Genomic DNA, 25,075 nt, shown 5'->3' with positions numbered 1-25,075 from the left:
CCATCTTTATTACCCAAAAAAAACAACCCTCCGACGTAGTCCAAAGGCGGGCGAGCATCTTCAGCTCTGCTACTCTGTGCGAGAAGACACACAGGTCTGCTCACACAGACTCAGCTGAGAGCTGTCAGACTTCACCCGAGTGCATAGCTGAGGCCGGTCAGCTGTGCGCCTGGGTAACCACCACTGACTACAGGACCTTCCATGACGTCATAGCCATGTGACCAGTCTGGAACTTGCATGTGATCCTCACACATCTCATGTAATCAGCATTACCAAACCACCTCTCTATGACAAAACATGTGTTGTAAATTTTCTTTCCACTTAACACAATGGCGATATGCGTTGGGGGGGAGGTTGCCTTAGGTCTCCACCTCCTCCATGACTGCTTTTTCACCATTGCTCTGTTTGCCTTAATGGGAATTATTTTGCATGCCTCTTTTTCCATCATGATTCTGGTAAAGATTATGGAGTTGTATATATTTACTTATATGTAAATCTGCTTTATTCCATCTTACAAGCTTTTCCATGCCCTAGCCTATGGTTGATTGGAGTGATATATGTATTTGGGCAGTTTTGCTTATTGATTTTTACATATTAATGTATTAGCCATTTGTCTTTAGGACTGACACTTATATCTTTGCTGTGTTTTTTTTTTTTTTTGCATGCTGTATGATTATGCTTCATTGGTGTTATTGATTGCAGTACATGGTCTAAAATCTCTGAGGTGGACACTTCTCAGAGGCTTATGCTTTATTATAGCAAACCTCTGATGTTTATTGTACTTCATGTTTTTAGATGTTTTTAAACTATGTTGGTGTTTTTCCTACAATAAACTTTTGAATATTTATTGCCATAATTGTTTTGGTGATCTCCTCATTAGAACACCACCCTTTTCTCCTTTTCATTGATGTGACCAGTCTGTAACCCACGAGGTAATACAATGTTCACACCAGACTGGTCACATGGCTATTACATCATGGAAGGTTCTGTCGTGAGTGGTGGTTACCAGGGGGCACAGCAATGATCGGATCGGAAAGCAGCCGGGAGACAGAGTCTGCAAGATGCATCGCGGAACCTGTGTGTATGTCAATGTTTATTTTTAAATATATTCTTTATTTTACAGCCCTCCCCGAGTCCCTGCCTCATCCCATAACTGTAAAGTCTAAGTTCGTGGTTTGTACACAAGTTCGCCTTATCTCCGACCCCAAACGCGAACGTTACAAAATCTTGAGCGAGGCTTCTGATCCCGAGCGGTGATGAGCGAGCACAAAGTATGAGCATTTGGATGCCCGAATGGGTGCAACTTAAGTACCCACGTATAATGGTTAGTCAGTGGGGAACTCAAGCACCTTTCCGTGAAATCTTCTTAAAAAAGCTCCCATTTCCTATTGACGTCCATTATAATTGGGTAATCGAATCGCACATATCCAAGCGTCCAACTGCTTTTTACGAGATCCAAGCAAATTAGTGCTAGCTCATCAATAATGTCCATTTTTCTTTCATGATAATTTTAGTGGGGGGAAAGAAAAGCAAAGATTTGCACCATCCCCCCCCCCACCCATCTCCCCCAAAAAAAAGGGGGGGTGGGGGATCGTGTTGCCACATGCAAAGACCAGTAACGTTTTCATTGTTAGGTTGCCGGAGCTGTGCTATGGCTTATTTTTTTTTTTTTTTGTGGGGCAAGGCGTTTTAACCACCGTAATAACCTATTGGGATGGATAACGTGTTTTGATCACTTGTTACAGCATTTTTTGTGGTATTGCAGTGGGAAAAAAAAAGTTATTTCGGCGTTCATGAATTCATTTTTATTTTTTTTTAATTTTTTTTTTTTAAGTGTTTACCGATTATGTTAATTTTATTTTAATGGGGCAAAAGGGGGCTGACTTTGCTTGATCGTTTTTGTTTGGGAAAAAAAATCTTGTTTGTTAAAAAAAAAAATATATATTTTTACTATTCACTCGTCATAGTACCCTTGGGGACTTGATCTTGTGCTATATACACTAATGCTATGGCATTACTGAATACAGTGAAAATCAGTCTCCTTTGAAGCCCGGTCATAGGCAGAGTTTCAAAGGAGTGCTGCACCTGTTGTCATAGCAAGCCATCAGTGATCCACGATTATGCCACTGGCGCACCGGTGGGCACTTAAAATGCCAGCCTCTTCATCCCCCCCCCCCCATGCCGGCACAAGTTAAATCCCGCTGTCACTTTGACAGTGGGATTGAACAGCTTAACCATCACTGGTGGAACTCCACTCTTGATTATTAGAGGCAGGTCCTGGCTGTAATACACAGCCATTTTCTGCTGAATTTCAGGCAAGCTCACCCTGTGAGCCTGCTTCATACATCCGCTTACGCTTTGCGCCGTACATGTATGGTGAATGTTGTGTGAAGAGGTTAGAAAAGCTTTTTCACCAGTTATTGCATGTTGAACAGTAACCAGACAACTCTCACTCGTATTTTTCATCCCCCCCCCACACTGACTGCCGTGTGATTAAAACTGAAGTAGCGTTAATTATTATATTTAGCTCTACTCTACTCCAAGCACTTTCTAATCACTCAGTTTTGCAGTGATAGCAGCCTGTCACCATTACAAGTCACACACAGGGAAAAGCCTATTCTAAGTTATTGTGGGGTGTGTTATTTTTTTCCCCTGCGTGTTGCTACCAGCTTCTGATTGGTCAACCAATGGATAGGACAACGTACGTGCCCCCACACAATAATCACTGATAACACCCAATTGGGTTTATAATAAATTATAATGTGAACTTTACAAGTGAAGGTCTCCAAAATAGAAAGGAGAAATTAAAGAAAAAACAAAAGCTATGTTTTATTAATCTCTGCAAGCCATCTCTGCAAGCGCTATTCCATAATATGGGCAGATTAACATGCTAAAACTGGCAAAAGGTCGTCTTTAAAAGCTGCAAGGTTGGCCACACATGGATCGGCCTCATTGAATTCTCCTGTATGTCTGCACAACAGTAAAACTATAACTTCTACCATGGTAATGCAGTTTATTGTTGGATTTTGAGTGAGGTCCAGTAGTAAATAAATGAAAATAGCCTTCTAGTAATTTTCAGGAGTGCGCAGCATTAGCATCTGCACTATTGGAGCTCAGCTTGGAGTAGAATGCAGCTGGTCCACTACATTACAAAGATAAAGGCTATGTACACCTGTGCACATTTATTTTCATTGTTCATTTGCTTCCTAGCTGCAAAATGAAGCAGCTTTCTGTCTGGTCTCACTTTTTATTTTTGTCAATGCTGCACTTTTCTATCTAACAAATATGGAAACACAACGAAGCAATTCCAAATCAACGGACAAACAAAGAACATAAGTGCCATGTGCATTAATCTCTGTACAGAATACTGCACAATCCTTTGTTATTTGACTTGTGTGTGTGTGTATATAGAGATTCATTGTATGAAAATGTGTTTAGAGGCAAAATTTTCCACAATAGTTGCTGTACATTACTGCAGAATCTGATAGTTGCGGTGTGCAAACAGGTTTGTAGGATTGTGACGTTGGACACAGATCCAATAGTTTTGCTGTAGAGATTTAAAAGGAACCAACCAGTAGGATTTTCCCAAACAAAGTAATAGCAGTGCCATACTGGCGCTAGCATGGTGAATAATATCATGCCTTCACTTTTCACATTGGATCTTTGATTGCAGAAAAAAAGTTGATAAAGGTACACAAATGTGTGCATTCTGAGATTAGCATGTGCATCGGGGCAGGCCTTTGTGGGTCGGGAGCTCGGTGTATATTCCTCCTCTGGTGTCCTCCTGGCTTGCCCCTTTTCTTTATTCAAATATTGTGTTGCGCTGTCATTGCTGCAGTTGGTGGCATGTGCACATTGCTAGAGTAATGATGTCTTCATTAAAATGGAGCCGGAGTCAGCGCATGCATGTACTACGATCTCCAGGCCATTTTATTTAAGACTATGTGCAGCATCGGTACAATTGCAGATTTTTTTTTTTTTCATTTGTGCATATGCCGATGCCGCTCATAGTCTTCTCCAGGGTGTCTTCAATAAAATGGCCCAGAGATCGCGATACACGCATGGGCTGACTTCGGCTCCATATTAATGCAGACAACTTTACTCTAGCAATGCTCACATGCTGCAAACAGCGGAAATGGTTGTACAGTCTAAAATTTGAATAAAGAAAAGGGGCAAGCCAGGAGGACGCCGTAGGAGGGCCTGACCTACAAAGGCCCGCCTTGCTGCAGACTTCAATCACAGAATGCACTTATTTCTGGACCTTTTTAACTTTTTTTTTTTTTTTGCAATCCAAGATCCAATCTGAAAAGTGAAGGTATGATTCACCATTCTAGCCCCAGTATGGCACTGCTTTTACTTTATATGGGAAAATACTGCTGGTTGGTTCCCTTTAAGGAAAGGTTTTTGTGCAGAGAACCGCAGTGATTAGGTGTCACCATGATTTTTAATTGGCTATTTAATTTTTTAGGATGACAAATATTAAAACCATCTGTACAGATATCCGGAGTAATTATTCTAGTGTTGTGCATCTGCAATATAAAATATAAATGGCTTTTATAACCTACAGTTTAGTTTTTTTTTCTCTGTTGCTTATACTCATGAATCGCTGCAAAATCATTTCCATGTCTGAGCGGATTGTATTATAAATGACATGTAATACGTTTTTGACATTCCTATTATTTAAGCTATTCCTTTTCAAATAGCATCCTTCTAGCACAGATTATTGCCAGCGAGTCATGTAAGACGTCTCAAACCTGCATACAATCGCTGTAAATGTTTTATACATTGTGTTACTTGATGATGTATAATGGAAAAACAATAATTTGTGCCATTTTGATGTCTTCTTCCAGATTGGCGGTTGCTGTAGTCTTAATGTCTTCTGTGTCCGTGAAAATAGATTAACTAGAATTCCTTCAGAAATTGCACAAGCTACTGAGCTCCATGTCTTAGATGTTGCAGGAAACAGGTAATACTATATCTTACCAACTTGTGAACGTGTTTAGGACTATATACACAGATGTGGGAAGCATAGGGCCTCAGTGGTTAACATTGTTGCTTTGCAGCATGGGGTACCGAGATCAAATCCCACCAAGAACAATAATGAATGCAAAGCACTGCTGAATATCTGGTCATAATAAATACATAATTGCAGAATATGTGCTAAAAATAAATTAGTATTAAAATATACATGTAGCACTCTTGGAAAAAGATTATATAGTTTTGGGGGTTTTTTCCCTCTTTTCCTCTTGTTAATAAATGAACCTGAGCTTCACATAATGACTAACATGGCAGCCATAGGACCTTCACTAGTCCCCTAGATGCCTTGATAACCCATAACCACGGTGGTATTTAAGTGCTTATGTAGCTGAGACCAGCTCTAGCTGCATTTAGAGATGAGTGGTTCCTTCAAGGCTCGATTCACCGGCAGCAAATGAGCCTAGCTCCACAGGCTTGATCTTGACCCGAACTCCGTATCCAGCCACCGATTGGCAAGTTGAGTCTCTGCCAACATACAGCCAGCTATAAACAGATCACTTCCGGGGGAGAGTGGGCGGACTTTTTCAAAAAACATTTAATTTTTTTTCTTGTTGCACACTACATCCGAGCACGCTGTTGTTACCCCCAGTGTGCGCCCTTCAAACACTGCACTGGGCTGAGCACCAAGCGTACCTGAGCAGTGTTGCCCGCACAATGTTTTGTTTGCACGTACAGCACCCGATCCACGAACCCCAACCTTGATATTAATATTGATATTGGTGTTTGGTTCGAAAAGTGGACCTAAGGTTTACTCAGCTCTACCTGCGGTTATGGTTATTAAATGTAGATGCTGTCTGCATAACACAGCTGGCATCTGCTGGTATGGTAGGGGCAGAGGCCCAGGTACATGAGGAAGAGTAGGATGTACTATTATGTTGTACATTAGAAAAGGGTTAACTAATCGCAACAGTCTTATTTTTCCCTATTCTAGAGGTAAACAACTTGGTGTAGTCAGATTATTGCCTGAGACCTCTTTTAACAAAATTCTTATTAATTCAATATTTTTTTTTTATGCTGCTTTGAGCTATAAACCATTCCAAAAATGGTCCCCAAACTTTTTTTTTTTTTTTTTTTATATACCATGACAAAGCATTTGCCTCTAGACTTATATCAGAGGGGTTACCATCAAGTGTAATTCTGACATGGGTGTTATGAGATGGCTGCTGAAAAGTGACCGTTACTGAGCACAAGGTGTCAGCGTATTATGCGGCTCTGTGGCTGGTACAATGACTGCAACACTTCAGGAGATTTTGGAAGCTAAATTAATTTTAAGAAAACTGATTTTAACACTGCAGGATCTAGATTGCTAAAAGTGAAGGGTTTGTCAGTATTTTTCTTATATTTTCAATATTGAAAACATTAAATATTGATCCCCAAAGTTAGATCACCAACTTTCCATTACGGAGATGGTAGTTGTGGTTTGGGGGTGGAGCTCTAATTATAGCTCCTCCTTCTGTCTCTAGCTCCTCCCTTTTTCAGTCATTATAGAATCTCATCAGTAACAGCCGCCATCTCCTACAGTGTTTCCCCGATAGTAAGACACCCCCGATAGTAAGACGTAGTGGGGGTTTTGGGGGGGGTCGGCTAATGTAAGACGTACCCCGAAAGTAAGACATAGTAAACGGAAAGCATTGTTTTTTTGTTTTTTTTTCTTCTTCTTTACAGTACTGGCCGAGCGCTCAGCTGAGCGCCCTGACACGCAGGCGGCCGAGCGCTCAGCTGAGCGCCCTGACACGCCGGCGGCCGAGCGCTCAGCTGAGCGCCCTGACACGCCGGCGGCCGAGCGCTCAGCTGAGCGCCCTGACACGCCGGCGGCCGAGCGCTCAGCTGAGCGCCCTGACACGCCGGCGGCCGAGCGCTCAGCTGAGCGCCCTGACACGCCGGCGGCCGAGCGCTCAGCTGAGCGCCCTGACACGCCGGCGGCCGAGCGCTCAGCTGAGCGCCCTGACACGCCGGCGGCCGAGCGCCCAACTGAGAGCCGTCACATGCTGGCGGTCGGGCGCCCTGCCGAGCGCCCTGACACGCTGGCGGCCGAGTGCTCAGCTGAGCGCTCGGCCGCCGGCATGTCAGGGCGCTCAGCTGAGCGCTCGGCCGCCGGCGTGTCAGGGCGCTCAGCTGAGCGCTCGGCCGCCGGCGTGTCAGGGCGCTCAGCTGAGCGCTCGGCCGCCGGCGTGTCAGGGCGCTCAGCTGAGCGCTCGGCCGCCTGCGTGTCAGGGCGCTCAGCTGAGCGCTCGGCCAGTACTGTAAAGAAGAAGAAAAAAAAACAAAAAAACAACGCTTTCCGTTTACTATGTCTTACTTTCGGGGTACGTCTTACATTAGCCGACCCCCCCCCAAAACCCCCACTACGTCTTACTATCGGGGGTGTCTTACTATCGGGGAAACACTGTAGGAGATGGCGGCTGTTACTGATGAGATTCTATAATGACTGAAAAAGGGAGGAGCTAGAGACAGAAGGAGGAGCTATAATTAGAGCTCCACCCCCAAACCACAACTACCATCTCCGTAATGGAAAGTTGGTGATCTAACTTTGGGGATCAATATTTAATGTTTTCAATATTGAAAATATAAGAAAAATACTGACAAACCCTTCACTTTTAGCAATCTAGATCCTGCAGTGTTAAAATCAGTTTTCAGGTAATTACTCAAAGATATTATTTCACGTATAACAGAACCCTCTTCACACTTTACTTTATACTGTATATCAGTCATGAGCATTTGTCAATTAGTGCTCCATGATGGATAAATGAGTCATGCTGGTCACATATACTGTACATGGCTACATAGGTTGAAAATAGTCTTATGCCTATCAAGTTTAACTTTCCTCCACCATTATACACTCTCAGGCTATGTGCCCACGTTGTGTTCTGTCCCTGCAGAAATTTCTGCAGCGATTTGAACAGCACACATGTGCTTCAAATCGCTGCAGAAACACTGCGTACTGAAAAGCAGATTCATGCGCTCTGGATGCAGCCCCTCCCATAGACAGAGCGGGGGCTGCATGCAAAGCGCACGAAAGAAGTGGCATGTCACTTCTTAGAACGCAGCACTTCGGCAGTAGCCTAAGTGCTGCGTTCTAATATGCCACATGGGCATGGATTATGCACAATCTTCATAGATTGTGCTGGGGACGCAGGACGCATGCAGTTACCCTGCGGTGCAGATCGCAGCGTAACTGCATGAAAATATGCTACATGGGCACATAGCCTCACGGTCATCAGCTGCAGGAGCATGACTGATACACATAGCTGCGGTCCTACTGAAACTGTGGGGACCAGTTAAAATACTAATTCCCACTGCTTAAAGGGATATTCCCATGTCCAAGATCCTGCCCAATATTGAGTATGTGTAATAAGAATAATATTAGCAAATACCTCCAATTAGAAATGTAGTATAGTTCTCCTGATAAGCTATGTTGCTTCTTGTGCAGGCATGGCAGGAGCTCAGGTATCAATGGTTACGACCACTAGCAACAAACTGTCCCCATATGCGTCACCATAACCTTGGATACTTGCTGGCTACTGTAATGCCCTGCACATAAGGTAAGGGACATAGCTTTTCAGGAGGACTATACTACATTTCTAATTGGCGGCATTTGCTATTATTATTATTATTATTATTATTATTATTATTATTACACCTACTACACATAAGGTCTTGGAGATGGGAATAACCCTTTAACGCTTTGAATTCAACTGGCATGTGGTGACCATGGATGGAATCTGGAGGTAATTGTTAGTCTGCAAGAATAGTTCATGATTCTCTGGAATTTCTGGTTTTCTTTCCTATAGGTTATCATATTTACCCTTATCATTGACGTCCCTGAAATTAAAGGCTTTATGGTTATCAGATAACCAGTCCCAGCCTCTGTTAACGTTTCAGACAGATGAAGATCCTGAAACCGGAGAAAAGGTGTTGACTTGTGTGTTGCTTCCACAGATGCCTTCTGATTCTTCTGGCCAAGGTATGAAACTTGATATGTATCACTTGTAGCCATTCATTTTCACAGGAATAAAGTAGACCATGTTAATGCTAAAGCTGCTCTCAATATCCAGGATATTACTGCAAAAACAACTCCATATAGAGCACAGTAAGGTTGTCACTCACTAGTGTGCCAGAGTATTGTGTAAATTCTCTAGACTTGCATATAAGCAAAGTGTGAGATGGCCTTCCCAATAACAGTGCAGTTTAACCTTTTTACAGAATCTATCAGTGCGTTTTTGCTATATAATCTGAGAGCAGCATCCTGTAGGTACAGAGCCCCCAATTCCAGTGATTTGTGACTTAAGCCCCCGTCACATTTAGCGACTTACCAGCGATCCCGAAAATGATGCGATCTGATAAAGATCGCTTGTAAGTCGCTGGGAGGTCACTGGTGAGATGTCACACAGTCAGACCTTACCAATGACTCGGTAACGATACAGGTTGCAGTAGCGACCTGTATAACAATCTCTGCTGTCATTGGGACCCTGTCACACAGTGTCAAACATAGCGATGCGTCCTGCCCTGCAGGACATCGCCTTTGAAGAAAATAGTACAGGACATTCATCAACGACCAGCGACCTCACAGCAGGGGCCTGGTCGTTGCTGGATGTCACACACAGCGACATCGCTAGCAAGATCGTTGTTGCGTCACAAAAACTGTGACTCAGCAGCGATGTCGCTAGCGATGTCGCTTAGTGAGATGTGGCCTTTAGTGGGCTGTAGTTTGCTGTTATCAGTGTTTTATCAGCAGGGGGTTATCACTGCAGAACCTGGCATCTCATTCCACCTGGTCCATCCACAACCTAACCACAAATTAGCAGCTTTCTGTCAATATACAGTATACACAGAAATCTGCCACTCAGGGGTGTGGCTGGGGTTATACATAGCTCAGCATGCTGAGCTCTGCTAGATCTGAAAACTGTAATTCTATCACAACTGCTGCACCCAGTAAACTAAAAGATATACCGCTGGAATGTGTCCATGTCATTATGCTGCTATCAGATTACATAGCAAAACCCGGCTGACCGATTCCCTTTACAGACCGGACAATTTATTATTTTTCTTATTTTTTTGTATCTTCGTTTTTCCTCCCTGTCCTCCAAGAACCATATTTTTTTATTTTTACTTTTACATAGCCTAAACAGAGCTGAAAGAGTTTTGGTTTAATTACACCATTCAATGTAATGGAAAAAGGGGGGTTGGCGGGGAATCCGAGATCGGTGAAATTGTGGGGAACACAAAAATGCAGTTCAGCCATGTTTCTTTGGGTTTTGCATTTGGAAAGCACTCAGTTACAGCACTCCCTCCAAACACTGTCACCCCCTCAATCATGTACATGTATGTGATTTTGCAGTAAGGGGTTAAAAATGAATTCACCCTACATAATTCCTAGGAAGTTTCATCACAATCATGCAGCTAGAACAGGCTGCTGGTCATCCAGTGAACAAGCAACACATTCTTCTGTTGAGTGAAATGATCTCTTAATTTACACAAAAGATCATCTTTTTGGGCCGCACACAGTCCTGTGTAAACTATCGCAGAATAATGGTAACCTATGTGCACTAGCCTATTTATTACAGATCGTCCACTGTGCATCTGAAGCACAGTCTGCCTGTGTAAACATTAAACGACCGCCAATCTGCAAACAAGTAGCCGTTTGGCTGTCATTAATGGACCTATAGATTACAAATTTATGAAGTGTTTGGGCACGTGTGCGCTTGAGGGGCAATACATATTTATTCAACAGAAATGTAATAAAAATGCATGTTTTACGTAGGTATGAAAAAAAGGCTTCAAAGTAAAATTCTTGCAAAAAAGTGTTGGTTGCATTTTGTTAATTGAGAAAAAGAAAGTGCACATGCACTATGTTTTTGGGTCACTTACCTATTTTAGAATAAATTTGGAGCCAATCCCTCCCTCAATAGTATTGCATGTTGGAGAAGTATCTGCCTGCATTTCTTAACATTGTGGACATCGTTATTCCTGATCAACTACACAACTTGATTTTCCTGAAATGCTGCCACTAGCTTTAAACGAGTCTCCTCTGCATATGCTTCTCTGCATATACTTGTTATTGAACCTCTCTGCAGCCCTGCCATAAACAAACTGCCTTCTGTTACCCCCAGATACTTCAGATTTTCACCCCGAAGTACAGAGCACCTGCTTCCATTTTTTCTGCACCTTATTGACTTCTTTTTGTGTGTGTACAATTGAGTTGTTTTTAGATTTATTTATTTCTTTTTTTTTTTTGGAAGCTGTTCTTCTATGAAGTCAATTTCTGGCCAGACTTCTTTGAACGATAGTGCAGCTGGGTCCCACTGGTTGTTGACCATTCTGAGCTGATGGCTTTGCTGGACATTTTTTCGCAGGATGTAAGCACCGTGTGTCTTTAATCTGCTGAACAAAGTATCCTTGAAAGACAGCGGCGCCTCTGGTCTTGAATGTTGCTGAATTCTTGTTGCTTCTTGAAAAGGACTTGAACAGCACATCTTGAAATCCCAGTCTACTTTGAAGTTTTATCTTGTCGCTTTGCTCAGTCTCGCCATGGTATATGACCTGTGACATGAACCTCAGCTTTGTATCCAAGTTTGGCTGTTGCTCACGCAGTGTAAAGCATCCTAAACGGCTGTTTTTCCCGACAGTTCTTCAACCTTCATATAAAAATAATGATCTGTTTGGTATAATTGGTTACTCTTACAGCTGACTATAATTCTACAAAATCCCTTTGTGCCAGTGTACCTAGAAGAATTCATCTTGTTTTGAAGGCAAATATTGATTTGGATTCCTCCTTTGTTTATTCACTTTATTTTTATCAATTAACAAAATACAATTACCCACTGCATGCAGTTATTAGAAAAGTGAGTATTTTGACTAGATCACCAAAATAAACACACATTACCTGTCAAAGATTTAAAAAGAAACCTGAAGGGACCATTAACCCATTATCCTCCAGGGCTGTTATTTTAGAGAACTGCCATTTCCCTGGAGTGTCCAGAAGTACAAGGTGTTCAGTGCTGTGAGACATGGCCGAGATAAGGGAGACTTAAACCGACCATCACTGAACAAGACACATAAGTAGTAATGTCAAGACTGAGCCAAGAAATATCTGATACATTTTTTAAAGGTTTTATGGACTGATGAAATGATATTGACTCTTGATAGACCAGATGGATTGGCCCTTGGCTGAATCGGTAACGGGCACAGTTTTCTACTTCCACTCAGACGCAAAGATAGTGGGTAGTGGGGTGGTATAAAAGCTGATCTTTTTGGGGTTGAAAATAGACTCAAAATCAACTCCCAGACCTATGGTCAGTTTTTAGAAGACAGTTTCTTCAAGCAGTGGTACGGGAAAAGTCTAAAGCTTTCAAAAAAAAAGAAATATTTTTCTGACTGACAATTATTCATCGCATGCATTGAAGTACTGCACTGCTTAGCTAGTTGTTAAAGGCCTTAAAGATGAGAGAATAATGACCTGGCCCCTTACTCGACTGACCTAAACCTTATTGAGCACTGTGTGGGCCCTTTAAACTGCATATTTACAGGGAAGGAAAACCGTATACCTCTAAACAGGGAGGTTGTGGTTGGTGCTGTTGAAAGGTTGATTGCCAATAGATTAAAAAACTGACACTCCATAGATTGAAGGATTATGACTGTAATTGAAAAGGGTGGCTCTATTAGTCACTGATACACTTCTGACATTTTTGATGTCATGTTTTTTCGTCACTTTAGCAGATGAAAATAAACAATTGAAATGGCAAAATTTTAATTTAGTTGCATAATAATTCTGGAACCATAATCGCCTGAGACAAAGCTTCACTTTCTTAAATATTCAGGTTTATTAAAAGGAGTCTGTCGTCAGGTTTGTTCTATGTAATCTTAAGACAGCATGCTGTAGGGGTTAAAAACAAAAATCAACTATGCCTCTCATCTGACTGTGTGCTGTTTATTTACACTACAGGCTTTGTCACCTACTTATCATTGCTGGACCACAATGTCACGCAGAATGCCCCCTCCAGTGATTCATACCTCACTGTCAATGTACAACCTCTATTGAGAGCCTGGTGTGGGCCTGACAACTTTCTTAGCTCTGTTAGATGACTAAATCAAAAAGCTTTGATTGGGACAGAATGGCTGCAGCCAGTAATCTAAGTGATACATCGTTTGATTCGGAGTCTCTTTGCTTACATCATGTTGCTCTCAGATGAGGTAGCAAAAACCTGCTGAGATTCTCTTTATCTTTTGAATTGACCGACAGCATTGTAGTTGTTCAATAATAATAATCAAAATATTAATTGCCTAATGATTGTGCAAACAGTATAGTATTTTTATTTTTCAAAGCATTGTTACCTAGCAGCATTTTTTTTATTTTACATCTAAAACACTACAAAGGGCAGATGTGGCAGGATATTACAAAAGTCATGTGACTACCCATGTTTCTATTTGTATTTATATAAATCACTTGATAATTATGGTAAAGATAAATTATAATGAAAGGTAATACAAACACTGGAATGGTCTCCCTAAGCTTGTATCTAACATGTCTATATATATATTTAGTAATATGATTACAAGAAAACACGTCTTTGTATGTTCTTTAATAATTTTACGTTTCTCTTGAATGTGTTTAGCCGTAGACAATTTACCAAGATGTGGGGCCTTTGAGAGTCTGGTTAATGATATGTCTGATGATACCTGGAATGAGCGAGCAATGAACAGAATAAGTGCTATACGATTCTTGGATGATGAGAAAGAAGATGACGAGGAAGAAACGGTACCTTTTCAGTTTTATGGGTTTTTTTTTCCTCCAGATTCTGGAACCATTAATGTATAAATGTCTACCGCATAGAGATCAACTAATTGTATGAATGCTTACTGTAGCTTCACTTTTCTATTCCTTTAATCCCCAGACATGTCACCAACATTGTTCACCTTGTGCATTTGTAGTGGTTTTAGTAGGATTTGGGAGCTTGGAAGTAAATACCTCCTAAGAATTGCTCCAATTGCTGTATCTGGTTGATTTAAGGAATCCACTGCACCAGAGGTCCACAACCTTTCTGACCATCAGCCATATTCAGCTCTGAAAGTGGTGTGCGAGCCACATTCAGTTCTGAGAGGTTCCCTAGCCACTTATAGCTACCTTACCCTCATACTAGTGACAACCAGAGCTCCAATATATTAACAGCAAAAGCTTTTCCACAGAAATCACACTGAGGCAGTGTACCAAGATCAAGGGGTTCCATCTTACCCCCCCCCATTCAGATCTGCTCTTTTATGTGGGGCTACTCTTAGAAGTCACCAAATTTCGACCTCCTCTTCATAGCTGTTGGCTATACCTGGTGCTTATGCACCATGTTGGAAGACAGCAACGAGACACACATCATGGACCCACTAGCCACAGTTTGGGACCCCTGCCCTACACATATTTCTCATCAAATTACCAGAAATGTCCATAATCTGACCTCTCTTCCTGTCCATAACTGTCTCTTTCATAGCTTTTGGTGTATTCACAGTTTGCTGCTTAAGTAGGCAATCCATTATAGCTAAACTGCACAAGCTGCACAAATCTCTCTCCCTTCCCGGATTACACTGATACCATTAAATCTGTATCCTCTCTTTAAGGCAACTCTTCTGAGACGAGCTACTCCGCACCCAGGTGAGCTGAAGACTATGAAAAAGACTGTGGAGAACCTTCGTACAACTATGAATGCTGCTAAAGGCCTGGACTCTAACAAAAATGAGGTCAATAACTCCATTGACAGATTGACCACGTCTGTATAGAGCGCCACCTCCATCTTACCTCCTGTGTCTTCCCTCTACTGTTGCAATGTCTCCCGGGACCACATCCAGCCTCTTGTTTTTACCAGAACATAATCCATCATCCCTCCTGTTACTACTTTTGTTGAGATGCTGCAAATCTGGACAGGAAGTGCCTTATATCGGCCAGATATTTGCGTCTGTGACCCTCTAACTTAATGCTGTAATTTTATATTTTACCAATCTTGTTTTTAAGACATAGTACTTCACTACTGTTCAGTTGTAATTTTTCATTTTACATTTGGAAATATTTTTATTTTTTAACTTTTGGAGTATATTTTATCACTTTTTGTGGACCTTTTTAGGGATAAATGACAGTTTTATGTAAAAATTGTACTTTTTTATGTTTTGGCAGCTTTACTAGTGTATATTTGAAACAAAACATTGGGCAGTAAGTTGCAAAAATTTTCATTAACATAATTTTAAATACGGTACATATACGATTTTGTTTTAAGGATGTGGGAAGCCTGGGTTTTTAGAAGTACTTTAAGCATGTATGCCACTAAGATGTGCCTTACAGGAGTGGTGGGCAGAGAGTGATTTGGACTCTTGAGACTGAAGTCATTATGTGCCCTTTTTATTCACTTCATTGAGTGAACAAGTTATGCAGTGATCTAAAGCAGCCACATAGGGAGTGCAATTATTCTTTTTCTACATTTAGAAGTACAGATGCTTTGCATTTTCCGTCTGATGCGACTAACTTAAGAGTAGTTAGCATCAGTCTTTTATATGGAGCTCTGTATTATAGAAGCGAAACCTTCCTTAAGACATTTAACTTTTTGACACTGATGTAACAATATAGGAAGAAGGTTTGTTTCATTTTCCGACAGTGTGGGCTACATCACAGTATCACTTAGAGCTTCCTGCACCTAAGCAATAGAATCATTTATCATCCTTGCGGACCAGAGTTTAAAGTCTTCTATCAAACATGTTGGCCGTCACTATCTTAGGGGTTTTTTGCACTGAGTTGGATATTTTATATTCTTTGAGAGCTTATACTGTGGAAATATATACATTCATTTTATACTGTGGTCATGGTTGACATTCTTTTCTATTGGAAATTATTTTAAGCTTGTCCTTTTTAAACATGGAGGTTCTTTCTAATCATTTTGTTAGATTTTTTTTCACACATTGTTGTAATGTACATAAAATTACTGAAAAGTTCCATTTGCTTCACTGCAGAGCTATAAATAAGACGTCTTGGTGACTGCACCAACTGTGGTTTGGATTGTAAGAGGGTCCTTAGTCCACTTAATCAGTTTTTGGTTATTTGTAAGTTACGCTCTACCTCAGCAGTATAACAGTTAAGTTTAGCCTTATAGTGCCAGTAAATAACCGAACATTGCATCTATTAACACTAAAAGTCTTGCTGGCATATGTGGTAATGTAATGTTAAATTAGTGTCATATAAAGGCATATCGTGCCACCACTGTGCCAGGATTTCTATATAGTAGGTCAACTAGCGGCAGCATAACACTGACATCATCAGAAGTGCGAAATCGTAATTTAAACTCTGATATTGTATATGTCTGTAAAGTGATAATCTGTTTCCACTACAGCCTTAAGAATCAGCCTTTGTGATGCCTTGTATACTGTCTGACAACCAGCTTTAACGACTGAGTGATACGGCTTGTAGGTGTAAGCCTTGCATCTAACCGAGAGGGAACATTTCATTATGGCACACAGACAAATCCCATTTAAGTCGCCAGTGTGAAATGAGTATCTGCAATAATGTATTAACTGTAAATTGTGATTTGAATGTGAATCTATGTGTAAATGGAGCTTTTGGAATCATTTGGTACATCTGAGGTTCCATCAGAAAGTAATCAGATGAGCTTGTGCCATAAATAAAACAATAAAATAAATTGTCGGTGAGCTGAGACTTGACAATTGTATTTCCTTTGTTAAAAATGTTATCGTTCAATAAGCAGGACCTACACAAGCGCTATGCAGGTGGAAATGGTGCTAAATTGTAATTAAATTATTTATTTATGTAAAGTATAAAATTTGGGTGCAGATGTTTTGTATTAAATTCAGAGTCTTTACATCCATTTGTAAAAAATGGGCTTCAGCAGGGTGAACTGTGATCCTGTGTTCAGAAAATCTCAATGAAATAGTTTTCTTTTGATAACGCTGGTATACAGTGATTTTAGTGGCAACGATGTCTGAATGAATGGCTTTATATTAAGTTTTTGGTGCTGACTTTGGTTTTGCCAGATTGGCTCTAGTTTCTGAGATATTAGTTAATTAATAGAACACTGTTAAAAGCATTCCGAATTGCGAGAATATTATTTTTGTTAAAAATAGTACATAAAAAGTACCTCTTAGATATTTTTAATTTTTTTTTCTAACAGTGACAGGAAAAGTTATGCATGATTTGATACAATATTAATGTCAGTGCTTCAAAAATGGTTGATTTCCTTTTTATGTGTGTCATCAGGACAATCACATTGGAGACTCAAACAGTAGTGTGCCACCATGTGCCACCATTTGCCTTGATATCTCTCCTCCATCACATTCATATCCTGGTGAAACCTGCCTTCTTCCTCACTCAAGTCTCCAAGGTTTTTCTGGAAATCCATTTAAATGGCTATGGAGATAGTGCATCTTTATGCTCATATTAACTCCCAGATTTCTGAAGTTAGAGAGCATATAATAATTATTATTATATCATCTTGCACCACTTCATAATTGTCTGCTCTGTGATTCCCCAAGTAGTTTTTCAAAACAGAGACAAAACTCTTCCAGGCCAAAGCCTCAGTGTCATTCATGTATATGGTAAAATTGGAATCGTTCATCAGTTTACGAGTATGAAGACTATCAACGATTCCAGCTTTTAGTTTTTCTCATACTAGATCCAGAGAATGATCTTCAATTGCACTTGAAGCAATTGCCCAATTTGTCAAAAACTCTAACAAATTGCTTTATTAATCCTAGCTTAATAAGCAGTGGGAGAATGATTTTGTTCTTGTCACCAGCGGCTTATTGATATTTACAGCGCCAATGATTATTTCTTCTTGTAGGCCATCACACTTTTGCCCAATGATCTTGCTTTCCAAAGGCACATGAAGCATGGGTATTTTGTGTAGATTGCGGTCCAAGCAAGCAGTTCACAATTTTCCGATCAAGACAAATCAACCACTGGTGTTTACATTGACAGATTTTCTGTAATACATTTTCATATTCTTCTTTGGCTAAGTGAACAATGGAAAGAAACCTATAAATTTTACCATTGTGCAAGAGAACACATTTCAAGCTTCGAATGTATCTGTTTATAAAAAGCCACCAGTCTTCTGGTCGATAGTCTGTTGTTCTCATTTGAAATACAATTCCTGGGATATCAATGCAGTATACAAATTCTTCCTCTTGGTTGAAATATAAGAGAAGCCTCTCCTTCTCGATAAAAGTTCGTATACTTGCTTAGACAGATTTAAGTCTTGAATCAGGTCATTGAGTTTTTTGGAAGCTTCCCTCAAATTCACTTCCACTACTACTACCTGCCATTCATTCCAATACATTACTCTCTTCAGAGTCTGGCAATGGATAGTCCCTGTGAACACCGGTATGGAAGCGTCATTGCGATGTGGAATAGGTTGTCTTGCTGATTCCAAATCTGGATAATCCATCCAAGTTTTCTTTTAACGATTTAAAGCCATTAGCCTTTATTTACAACACAAAGATGAAAATAGTCTTTTTTTTTTTTTGTTCTTTCCATACCATTGACACCAAAGTTTAAACTTTTTCTTCATTTGTCCACTATCATAGGAGCGTCACACGTTTTACAAACCATATCTGCAGCGCATAACTTATCCTGGTCTCAAAGTTGTACTCCAAAATAATCCAGAAATACCGTATTTTTCGCTTTATAAGACGCACTTTTGTTCCCCCAAATTTTGGGGGAAAGTAGGGGGTGCGTCTTATAAGCCGAATATACGGGGGGGGGGTGTATAAATGTGTCGCCCTGGGCAAGCCAGGGGACACAGATAACACACACACGCACCCCACATTCCCTGCAGGTACACCAGCTAACCCATAAATCCTTGTTGCCTTCCTCCAGAGGTTGATGATGCACACCAGGGGGTGGGCCAGGCGGTTGGCTCCGCCCACCTAGGAGCTCACAACTCTGGAGGCAGGAAGTAAACCAGGCAGATTAGCCCAGGGAGGGCAAGAGTGGAGACAGAGTGAAGTCTAGCTGAGGGCTAGAGTAAACAGAGAAGTGAAAGTGGTGAAAGTAGAGAAGTGTAAAGGAGAGAAGCCAGTAAAGTGACAGAAGGAAAGAAAGCCTGAGAGCCCAGCTTTGTGTAGGGCCAGAACAGCAAGATCAGCAGACAGCGGTGAAGATCTGCAGTGGGACTGTCTGGAGGTTGCTGGAAGGGCCGCGGAGGCTGAGTGTATCCAGGGCCTGGAGCAGTATACAAAGGGCAGTCAGTACCAGAGCAGGGGCTTTCGGATCCCAGCAAGGCTTGGAGTCGCTGTAAATTGCTAAATCCGTTAGTGAAGGGGACGTAGATCTCCCAACAAGCAAGTCCTGATTGACGGCAAAGGTCCAACCACAACGGGGAAACACCGCCACCGCCAAGGCACCAGTTTCCCAGGGCCGGCGCCTGCGGGCAAAGTGTAGAGCTCCTCCGGCCCAGATTGCAGCCGGGGAGCGGGTAACCGGAGGGAATCCACCGATACCACAAGACATTTCAAAGGTGCAGGGAAGAGACCGTCACCGCTAACTGCAGGGAACCGCAGCATCGTGAACCGTCCGAGGGACCCGTCCAACCAGCCGTTTGTTTACCGAGAACTGTGTCGTGTTTACTGGCTGAGTGAGTACCTCAGTGCCGCAAGGCACAGCGCTGCCCCTGCGCCCCTGCACCCCACTGGGCCCCGGGATCACCAACCCCTACCCACGGAGGGGCAACACAACACCTGGCTGCTCCCATCACCATCCCCGGGATCCCCATCCAAAGCAGCGGTGGTGCAATCACCACAACCGTGGGTGGCGTCACGAACTATAACCCCAACAAACACCCCCTTTTCACTCACGGGCGAGGAGTGTCGCTCGAGACACCCCGGGATCCGGCCCACAGCTCGAGCCACCAGGAGCAACTGCCGGACCCGAGCAGAAGGGGTGAGCGCGGTGTGCTGACACCCTCCTCCCCGCCCGCGACATATATATATATATATATATATATATATATATATATATATATATATATATATATATATATGTACACTGCAAGGTCCAGGGGAGGTGGGGGCGCTGTGCTGGGAGCGTTGATCTCCTGCTCCCGCTCATATAATATGCACAGCCGCTGTCCATCTCCAATGGTGCTGAAATCGCACCGCAGTGAGGGGCTGGGGCAGCAGTGTATATTATATGTCTCTGCGCTTCCCTGTGATTGCACACACCCCCCTGTGTTAGATTTGGCCCCCAGGCTGCTGCTCATCCTAAAATAAAAAAGCTTTACTTACCCCCTGCAGCGTTTCTCTGTGTCCCTGCTTCCACTGTGATCAGACAGGCAGAGATCTCTGTGTGCTTTGCCGATCACATGACCGCACTGAGAACCAGGAAGTAAGGAAGAGAAGCACGGAGGGAGACAGGAGGGAGATAAACGCTGCAGGAGGTAAGGAAAGAGGGTTTTATTTTATTATGGGCAGCAGCAGGGGGGCGATATCTAACACAGGGGGACTTGTGCGATCTATAGGGGCTATGGGCAGCACTATGGGGGGTGATATCTAACACAGGGGGACTTGTGCAATCTATAGGGGCTATGGGCAGCACTATGGGGGGTGATATCTAACAAAGGGGGACTTGTGCGATCTATAGGGGCTATAGGCAGCACTATGGGGGGTGATATCTAACACAGGGGGACTTGTGCGATCTATAGGGGCTATGGGCAGCACTATGGGGGGTGATATCTAACACAGGGGTACTTGTGCGATCTATAGGGGCTATGGGCAGCACTATGGGGGGTGATATCTAACACAGGGGGACTTGTGCGATCTATAGGGGCTATGGGCAGCACTATGGGGGTGATATCTAACACAGGGGGACTTGTGCGATCTATAGGGGCCACGGGCTGCAGCATGGGGGCGCTATCTAACACAGGGAAACGTGTGCAATCCATAGGGGACCATAGGCAGCACAGGGGAATGTATGCAATCCATAGGCAGCACAGGGGAACGTGTGCCATCACAAGAGGGTTATATTCAATATAAGGGGGCCATATCCAGATTAAGGGGGATAATTTTAAGATGGGGGGCTTTGAGGGACATATACCCTATATGATTTGTTAGAGGGATACTGGCATTATAAGATGGACCCCATTTAACATTAAAAAAAAAAACACTTTTCCTTCACCAAATTTGGGTGTGCGTCTTATAATCAGGTGCGTCTAATAAAGCGAAAAATACGGTACTCAATGTAAAGACTGTGAGATTTCTTCTTTCAACCCTGTACTCTCCATAGATGTAGCGTAATACGTCAGGATTGTTGATGAAGGCTCTTCTTGATGAAAGCATTGTTTTTACATGTATTTATATGCTTAAGACAGAACATTTTGAGTATAAACCAAGACTGGGTTGACAAACGTTTAATGTAGCTCACTTCTTTCCTCAGCAAATTCACAGTAGAATTCTGGCTTCAAAAAGTTGCTTTTATAGCATTGTATGCCTACAAATTGAAATAGAAAAATAATTATATGGGATATTTCATTACCTAAAACACTGTCAAAAGACAGACCAAAAGCTATTGCATTTGTTGTCACATACAAGTTACATTGGGGGAATGCATTATTTTCATGGATGTCTATTATATCAAAACTTGAACATATTTAGCAAAAATAATGGGATTTTTAAATTGAGCACCCTCAAAATACCCTAAATCCATGAAAAAAAAAAACCTTGGCACCTGAAAAAAAACATTTTTGTACACCTGTGTAATTGGTTCCCTTGAACACAATTGGATTTTAATTATTGTTCAGTTTCTAATGATACATGACAAATCAAATTTTTCTTTGTACCCTGACTTATGTAGTTAACTCATACACACTTTTCAGTTACTTTTTTTTACCTAGTCTTAGTTCTAATATTTAGATAAATACATATTCAAAGATAGTTGTCATTTGGATAGTCAAATAACCTTTGTTTTTTTATTATACGTGGGGAGTAAATGTTATATAGTACTGTATATCCATATATACAGTGACAAGCAAAAGGCAGTATTTTAATATATTTTAAATGTTTGACTTTCAGGCTAACTCACCATCCACTACATCTTTGAGTGTGGAACTTCCTTCATGTTGTAGACCATATCTTGGCTATCTGATACATAAATTGACTTGCAAATATTTAGCATATGATTAGGTATGCAGATTTTTGTTGTCAGTGCATTGTTACTGTTTGGCTTCTTGTGGCGAAAAAAAATATTTTCTTACTATCCACTAAAAATTTCAACCTGTTCTCATATTTCATAAATATCTGTGTTACTATGTTGATTCCCAAGCAAAACATCACTGTTTTGAATAGAACAGCATCCATGAAGTGTTTCACAGCCAAAGGCGTTGAATACTTGACCGGGATGAATGGTTTCAATGTTACTTTGTACACTCAAGTAATATGATTATGAAAAAGACGACATAATGTTCCAGCCGGACAACAACCTAAAGGATACATAGAGACTGGTGAAGATAAGGTTCAAAGACCATAAAGTAGAGGTACTGGCTTGCCCCCCACAGACCTCAGGGTTGAGTTGAAGAAAAACCTGCGCACATACTGTACATGCCTAAGGGAGGCAAACAGGATGCACCAACGTTGGGAGCGTGTAGAAGAGACACTGGTTCAGGCTTTGGTTGAAACTTGTTTCAATCTGATTGAGAGCATGCCCAGAAGTATTCAGGGATTGTTGAAAGCCAAAGGTGATTTACAAAATACTAACAAAATATATATTTTTTTTTTCTTCTAGGTGCAAAGCAGTAGCTATTTATGTATGAGGTAGCCAAGATGATTGCCTATAAAATGAAAGTAGTGTCACACTCTAAGCTGTACTGGATGGTCACATATGGAGCCTGAAAGTCAAAAGTTCAAAACATTGTTACTAAGCATGATCGAATACCGCACATATTCGGCAACGCCCATATTTGGCAACGCCCATATTCGCCGAATATGTAAGTCTATGGGAAACCCGAATAGTTGCCGAATAGCAACTATTCGGGCTTCCCATAGACTTACATTGCGCATCGAATATTCGCATAGCGGCAAACTATTCGTCAGATATTCGCAAAGCCGTATTTTGCCGAATATTTGGGATGATCCATCATCCCTAATTTGTTACCCTTTTTCATAAGCTGAACTAAAGATCTAAGACTTTTTTATTTTTATTACACAGCATGAATATTGTTCCAAATTATTATGCAAAAAGAGTTTAGGAGTGATAAGGTCAGAAATTTTTTGTTTGTCATTTAAACTCATTGATGGTGATTTGTGTCAGGGCTCTTTATATCTCTGAAAGCAATTGCAGATACCTGTGCAAATTAGTTTGGAAGGTGTGTCCAAATAAAGGCAAGACTACTTAAGAAGGCTGTTCCACATTATTAAGCAGCCTACATTTTTTGCCAAAATGGGAAAGAAAAAGGATGTGTCGGCCGCTGAGAAGCAACAAATAGTGGCGTATTTAGGTCCAGGCATGACTACAATCATCATTGCCAAGACACTTCATCGTGATCATCGCACAATCAAGAAGTATGTAGCTGATTCACAGCACACACGTGTGCGTGCTGGTAAGGAAAAATTGAGGATTCTTTCCAACAGGTAATTGCGTCAGGTTAAAAGAGCAGCTGCGAAAATGCCTTGTCATAGCAGCAGACAAGTTTTTGAAGCTGCTGTTGCCTCCAACGTCTCCCAAACAACAAGATGCAGGGTCCTTCAGAGGTTTGCAGCAGTGCGTAAGCCATCCTGTCGACCACCTCTATCCACTGCACACAAGCAGAAACGGCTCCAGTGGGCCAAACGATACATGAAGACTGACTTCCAAACTGTTTTGTTCACGGATGAGTGCCGTGCAACGCTCGATGGTCCAGATGGATGGAGTGGAGGATGGCTGGTTGATGGACACCCCATGAAAACACGGCTAAGGCGCCAACAAGCAGGAGGTGGAGTATTGTTTTTGGCTGGAATCATGGGGAGAGAGATTGTCGGCCCCTTTAGGATCCCAGAAGGGGTAAAGATGAACTCCATAATCTATGTGGAGTTTGTAAAACAGCACTCTCTGCCATGGTTTAGGAGGAAGAACCGTGCATTCCTCAGCCAGATCATTTTCATGCATGATAATGCACCGTCTTATGTTGCAAATAACACATCTGCATCTCTGGCTGCTATGGGCATAAAAGAGGACAAACTTATAGTGGGGCCACCATGTTCCCCTGACCTCAACCCCATTGAGAACCTCTTGTGCATCATCAAAAGGAGTGTCTATGATGGCGGGAGGCAGTTCACATCTAAGCAACAGCTCTGGGAGGGTATTCTTTCCACATGCAAAACAATTGAAGCACAAACCATTCAAAAACTGACAAATTCAATGAACGAGAGAATTCAGAAGCTTCTTTCAAACAAGGGGTCCTATGTGCAAATGTATCATCACCTAGAATTAAGTTTTGACTTGAAAACTGTTTGATTTCATTTTGTCATAAGCTGATAATGCTTATAATTTCACAATTGACCATTTTGTTTTTCAAAATAAAAATGTTGAAAACTCTGCTGTGCATAATAATTTGGAACATACATTTTGAGTGTTTATTATTTTTAAAAATATACTGTTTTCATAGGCAGTTTGATAAAAAAAACATTTCAATTATACTCGAATAGTAGATGACTGGAAAATAACAATGACTGCAATTCATAAAGTTAATTTAGGAAAATATGAAAAAATATTTTTTGCATAATAATTTGGAACACAGTGTAAAAGGCCATTCTGACATGTACAGTTTTACAACATTGGCATTTCCAGGGGGTGGGTGGGTCAAAAAAGTTTGGTTTGACCACTATTTGCCATTCTGCCATATGCCCTGTACAGTGGAGCCTGGGAGTCATCCGTAAAGAGAACGCTTCCCCAATGTGCCAGACACTATTGAATATGAGCATTTGCCCCACTCAAGTCAGTTACGACTACTAACTACGGTCAGGTGGAGACCCCAATGAGGATGACGAGCATGCAGATGTGATACCCTAAGACTATTTCTGTGCAGAAATTCTT

The 25,075-nt window shown here is 41.5% G+C and overlaps 1 protein-coding gene across 1 annotated transcript in view; it reads left to right on the top strand.

The window, feature by feature from the left end:
- Positions 1–16,710, top strand: part of LRRC1 (leucine rich repeat containing 1) — a 222,710-nt gene extending 206,000 nt beyond the window's left edge. Inside the window, exons 11-14 of the mRNA XM_075340301.1 lie at positions 4,851–4,966; positions 8,829–9,001; positions 13,650–13,792; positions 14,641–16,710. Of these exons, the coding sequence (XP_075196416.1) occupies positions 4,851–4,966; positions 8,829–9,001; positions 13,650–13,792; positions 14,641–14,799 (591 nt within the window). The 3' untranslated portion in view covers positions 14,800–16,710. The remainder of the gene's footprint in view (positions 1–4,850; positions 4,967–8,828; positions 9,002–13,649; positions 13,793–14,640) is intronic.
- Positions 16,711–25,075: the final 8,365 nt, after the last annotated feature.

This window comes from Anomaloglossus baeobatrachus, chromosome 3 (genome assembly GCF_048569485.1).
Source record: "Anomaloglossus baeobatrachus isolate aAnoBae1 chromosome 3, aAnoBae1.hap1, whole genome shotgun sequence".
NCBI lineage: Eukaryota > Metazoa > Chordata > Amphibia > Anura > Aromobatidae > Anomaloglossus > Anomaloglossus baeobatrachus.
Note: the sequence above shows the minus strand (reverse complement) of the source record. Positions and strands in the feature narration are given on the sequence as shown.